General features: G+C 53.0%; 1 protein-coding gene across 1 annotated transcript in view; it reads left to right on the top strand.

Annotated features, from left to right (window-relative positions):
- The first annotated feature begins 624 nt into the window (after positions 1 to 624).
- Positions 625 to 6,000, top strand: part of Prima1 (proline rich membrane anchor 1) — a 49,134-nt gene continuing 43,758 nt past the window's right edge. The window contains exons 1-2 of the mRNA XM_085830634.1: positions 625 to 929; positions 1,699 to 1,821. Coding sequence (XP_085686760.1) covers positions 798 to 929; positions 1,699 to 1,821 — 255 coding nt within the window. The 5' untranslated portion in view covers positions 625 to 797. The remainder of the gene's footprint in view (positions 930 to 1,698; positions 1,822 to 6,000) is intronic.

The raw sequence follows: 6,000 nt of genomic DNA, 5'->3' as shown, positions 1-6,000 counted from the left end.
AAAGTCCTGGGGAGAAGGCTTTCCCTGAAATGTCGCAACTCCCCCTAAGACACAGCAGAGTTAATAGAGAGGTCCCGAGGTCATGACTGCCAAATGGAGGGAGGTCAGGCACATTGATTTGGAGGGCTAGCCAGCACCATCCTAGCTCAGCACACACAGGGGAAAGGGGGCGTCCGCTACGGATAGAGCTCAGACGGGGTCCCCACTAGTCAGACCTTAACTACCACCTTCCCGCAGCCTGGGGGATGAACTTGAGGGAAGGGCAAGCAGAAGCAGGTTGCCACTGTCACTGGGAGTCCTCGGCCTCTAGGGTGAATAAATAAATTATTAAGCGCCCAATACACAATAGCCTCGCTAGATGGAGACGAGGAATCACTGCAGCGGCGCTGGCGGCCGCGGCAGCGGGGAGCGCGGGCGGGAGTGCAGCCCGGGAGGGAGGCGGGCGAGGCTCTGGCTCCGCTCACGTCTGTTTTCCTTTTTCGTGCATTATTTATTTCGCCTCCGCCCGCGGCCCTGCTGCCGGAGCGGGTGCTCCGGGCCGGCGCCTCTCGCCCGCTGCCTCCCGCGGGCCCCCGGCACCCTGCGCCCCGGGCAGCCACTCGGCGCCACCAGGAAGGGCGGGGACCCGGGCGGCGCAGGGACCCGTGGCTTGGCTGAAGAAGGACTCCTGCGGACCGCTCGCGGAGGACCCGAGGACACTTTCCACACCCTCTGCCTGGGCAGCCCGACCGGGACCACGGGCTCGGAAGTGGCCGCCTTTCCCGGCCCGCGCGCGGCCAAGCGGAGCCTGGAGCTCCATGCGAGTGCGCCGCGCCCCGGTCTCCCAGATCAGCTGCCCTGGAGGCCCAAGCAGCGCGCAAACTTTTGCTCCAGCGCCCCGCGCTCGTCCTCTGCAAGTGAAGCCCCCGAGCGCGCGCGCAGCCGCCAGGGTGAGCTTAGAGGCCCCGCCTAGAGGGCGGGGGACTGGGGAGGCGGCTGGCTTTAAATGGGGGCCGTCCGGCTGCTGAGAACAGAGCTGCTGTGGGGGGAACCCTGACCTCCCTTCTCCGTGTCGACGATCGGTGGGGGTCGCCACCAGGCAAGGTGGCGTGAGGCATCGGAGGGGTGCGGGCGGTGATGGGGGCGTGCAGGAAAACCTACGCCTGCCCGGGAACAGGAGCTGGGGTTTGGGCGGCAAATGGGGGCACGTACGGAGGTTCCTATGAGACAGTGTGCGCACTGAAGTCCCTGGGGCAGAAAGACTACACGCAGCGAGTGATTTGCTGGTACTGTGCAAGCAGAGTCAAGGAGTGTGCGGACGGGAGTCGGTGGCGGTGCATGGGGGTCACAGTGCGTGCGTGCGCAGAGTGAGTGATTCACTCTGGGTTTGAAGCGTACTCCTAGTCAGAGTTGTGCACGGCCGTTTCTAGGTTTGTATGAGGTTCAATAAGTGTGTTTGGATGTTTCTGGGGTGTGCACGGGATCAAGGTGTGCATGCGGTATTCTGAAGGGGAGGGGGTGTGCTCCAGGATAGGTAGGGTGTGAGTTCTGGGAAGCACCGAGAGTCATCAAGTGTGTGCGCACTGGAAGGAAGATGAAGACTTGCTTTGCGCAGGTGCCCCAAAGTGCGGGGCAAGTGAGTCCTCATCGAGTTGGTTCTTGAATTGGTGCTACGGTTTATGCAGCGTCCACCTGACTCAAGCCTTGCTCCCTTGACAGTTAGCTCACCAGTGGGCGCCGCAGGCCGAGATGCTACTCCGGGACCTGGTGCTGCGCCATGGCTGCTGCTGGCCCTCACTTCTGCTGCACTGTGCGCTGCACCCACTCTGGGGTTTAGTTCAGGTGAGAAGCGGGCAGAGGCCTCCTGGGAAGGGGGTAGGGTCACTTCAGAGCTCCCCCTACAGCCACCCACTGAGTGGTCTTGGAGATACTTGGGGAGGAAGAAAAACTGGTCAAGTATACCATGCTCTAACCTTAAAAAAAAAACAAAAAAGAAACTTTGCAAAGAGTCTCAGTTGTGGCCTAAGGCCTGCAGGACCGAATGAACTTGATATAGAAAGGCACTAAGACCTCATAGTGAACTCTACTGCAGCTTTTATGGAAAGAAACAAACTTATAAACAAACAAACAACAATACCAAAAAAAACCCCCAAAACCCAACCCCCCCAAAAAAGATCCCACAGTGGTGCTTTGTTTCCTACCAGATTCGACCCCTAAACTTCAAATTAGCCTTCCAACTAACTGTCTCCAACCTGGGGTGAGGGCTGTGTTTCTTCTAAGTGGTGGCTGGGGAGGTGGATGGTGACCCACGATTCATGCAAAACACAGTCTGTCAAGACTGCTGGAGGACAAACCCTCACCTTTGACCTCCCAGTCTTCAGGACAGAGACCAAGCCCCCACTAACTCCAGTTACTCGAGATGATTGGATGGGATGTTCTCTAGTCCTGCCCTAACCGCGCCCCCCCCCCCCCATGACCAGTCCTTTACCAGCAAGGTGACTAAACAAGGAACTTAAGCTCTGATCCTGGGTTTCTTCTTCCTGCTTGTTATGGGGCCAGTACTTGTTTGCTTGGTACATCACCTGGACCCCAGGAAACATGGTTAGTAGCTGTCCTTGCTGTTGCTGGAGTGTGAGATGTTACATCCACTGGGCAGAGACACTCCCCGGCTTCCATGACTCTCTAGAGGCATCCCACCATTAGCTCAGGCCAAGGTTTCTGCTTTCTCTGCTCTGGCCAGCCTCTGGCTTATGATTGCGTTATTTAAATGTACTGTGTGTTCTCGGGAATCGGGGATTCATTTCTCAACACTTGGACCATTGAGACGAGATCCTTTTGTTCAACTTCTAGCTGAGCCCCATTGCAGAGTTCACCTGTCTGTGTACCCAGGTGCCTAGTTCTCTGTCTTCCCAAAACCTTTCAGCTAGGACTGAGAGAGGAGGGATGACAGGGACAACAGAGCTATCATGTAAGTTAGAGGGCTCTAAAGAGAAGAGCCATGCCATCTGCTCTACCCATCAGAGGACTACAAAACAAAGCCCCTGCTCTGTCATGTCCTACAGCCTGGCAGTGTTTACAAAAGCATTTGTGCATGCGTGTTTCAGATTCTCAGACTCAATACAAATCAATTCTCATGAAAATCAATTAGAAAAGAATCCTTGAGTTAAATAGTGCGGGCCAGATCTTGGCTTGAAGCTCTGGAAAATTCATCCTCAGATGATAGGGGTAGAGAAGCCAGCGGAAAGGAAGGGGGATTGGCAATGCATTGGTCTGGGTTTTTAAGCAGGAGAGCTGGGTTTGGGGAGGGACACAGGAGGGAAGAAGAAAGAAGCAAGCAGGTTCATTAGGCCATGTGTTTCTTTTAAGTGGAGAGAATAGATCCAACACATCTTAGGAGTTCCCCGAACACAGAGAAAGATGTCAGAGCTATCATTGCTTCCAGGAGCAATCACTGCCCAAGAATCCTCCAGAGAGTAAAGGATTGGTCTGATGCAACCATCCTGTGATTAATGGGCCACTAGATGAGGCCAGAAACCCGGGTCCCTCATGTGGCAAGTTCCTCCCTTGAATTGGTGAAAGTCTCTGACTGTGGCAAGATGATAAGAGTTGCTTAAGTCCAATGTCATTTAAATTGCCAAAGGTGGGTGGGGTCATTCCTTAACCCTCCCTCCTGTCAATGTGTCTGGAATGAAGCTTTTATGACTTAGGGTTCTTCTAAGTTCACTTCGGTTGATTTTCTTTTCTTGTAAGGGAAGAGGATGACAGGCTGGCAGATTTATTAGGTGTGACAGGAGTGTGTCTCGTCAAGTTACTGCGGTGCTGGCCTATCTCCTTAAAAGATGCCAGAAGCCATCACGCTTGTGGGCACTTATCTAAAGCAAATGCTAGGGAGACAGTCTTGGATCTGGCCTTATGTGTCTCTGTGCTGGCACGAAGCTATCCCAGACCTAGTAGAAGCTGAATCCTCCACTCAGCTCCCTCAGCTTGCATTTCCTAGCAGCAGCTTTTATTGGGCACCTCCAGATGACAAGCTCTGTGTCAAGAGCAAGTGGCTTAGTGGCCCCAGTCATTGTGGTGTTGGCAGGCTGTGCTGGCGATGTCACTAAGCAAGTGATTCCAGGCAGAATCCCTCAGGGGAGCAAATGGTTTAGACCTGGAGAAAGAGTCCAAGAAACAACCCACAGAAGTGCCACCACTGAGATGGATGTGACAGAGTTCTGGATACACCAGACAGTGAAATATTTGACAGAGGGAACAGCCAGAAGCCAAGGGCAAGGGTGAGGCATGGAAAGACCTGGGGAGGGAAGGAGAGATAAACCCCTAATTGTCTTAAAGTTGAGATTTGACACTGGGACTCCTAGGCACAATGGAGAGTTCAAAGTCAGACATGACACCATCTCAGATGGTCACTTTAGACACCTCAGGGCTTCAGGGAGGGTGGATTTTGATTCCAGAGCACAAGATGGCAAAGAGGCCCATGGAGAGGGACAGGGCTGCCATATGTGTTGAGCATATGCCAAGCTGGGTTTCACTTTTAGCATAAGTCTATTCTGTACCATTCTGGGGATATTTGTAAGATATAGTGATCTTTACTGTTTATCCATTACTCAACAAGACAATTTTCCTAGCAATACTAGGTAAGAGACAGGCGCTACCCAGTAGACGTGGACGCCTGGGGCAGGACAATAACAGAGGCAAATCCTGAACATGTTTAGGAGGCACCATACACACTGGGTGTGAGAGCCATACAAAGTGACCTCGAATCCAGCGTCACTCACATCCCCAGGGCACAGGCAAAATGCAACCAAACTCTCTGCCAGAACATCTCATGAATGACCTCCCCCTTCCCAACACAGTCCTTGTTTCCCTCTGTCCACATTAATGCCCCTCTGCTTCCTGACTGTGGACACAATGTGACTAGCCACATCTACCTCCTGCTGGCGGGGATTTCCCACCATGATGGGCTGTCCCAGGGAATGTGAGTCAAGCTAAAATCCTCCTTCTTGAAGTTCCGCAGTCAGATGTTTTGTCACCACAGATGAGAAAAGTAACCCAGACAAGCATCAGGTGGTCACTAGGTCTGGACAGTGTTGGGTTGGATGCTGGGTACATCATTGAAGCTTCCTGACCCCTTGTCTTGCCTGTTGTATGGCTAATAAGCTTCCTACAGCTGTCGACACCATGTCCCTGCTCAGGACGAATACAACACTCACCATCTACTTGTCTGCCCCAGACACCTACAGCTCCTGTGAGGGGACAGATAGTACAAAACAGCAGGGAACTTGCCTCAAAGAGGAGTATTTCCAAGGCGAAGAACCAGCAATGAGGCCAAGAAGCTCAAGTTGGGCTGTAGGGACAGCTTATCCCAGATGATGGTGTAAGAAAGGGCTTTGAAGGTCGAAGAGAAGCCTGCTGATGGGTAAGGGGTCAATGGAGCGAGGCTTATCAATCATAGGCTTACTCACAACTAACCTATAGGAACTCCAGTGGGACCCTGGCCAGAACCCACCCCTGGGCAAGAAGGACAGTCCTTCTTGGCCCTTCGGTGAGAACAGATTCTTGAGCAGTTATTCCCTTCGGTCTCAGTGGAGCCTTTGCATGAGAGAGACCAGGATCTATTGATTTCTTCACTTCTTCCTCCTTCAGCCCCAAAACTTGGTCCCCATCTTCTTGTCTGCCATTTGATCATATTAAAAACACTCTTGTAGATAGATTATCACTCTTGTGTCCTCTCGAAAAAAAAATAGGCCATTTGTCAGGCCAGGTCAAACCAATATGCTGCTCCTGACCTCTGTTGCGTTCAGAGTGTCTGGGAGACTGGGGAAGGAATGGCTTTGCTTGGGTGTGTTTGAGCTCAGAGTCTTAGGCAATGATGATCCAGAGCAGGGCAGGAGTCAGGCCTGGCTGGGGGATGGGCTCAGACCTATGGCAAGTGTCTGGCCTGTTTACCCTGACTCTGACAATCGCCGCTACAGGAATGTAGAAGGAAGCTCATACTATGAGCACCGTAGCTTTACCTTG

The sequence above is a fragment of the Mus caroli genome, unplaced genomic scaffold (assembly GCF_978045245.1).
Source record: "Mus caroli unplaced genomic scaffold, Mus_caroli_1 scaffold_14, whole genome shotgun sequence".
NCBI lineage: Eukaryota > Metazoa > Chordata > Mammalia > Rodentia > Muridae > Mus > Mus caroli.
This window is presented reverse-complemented; position numbering and strand designations above follow the sequence as displayed.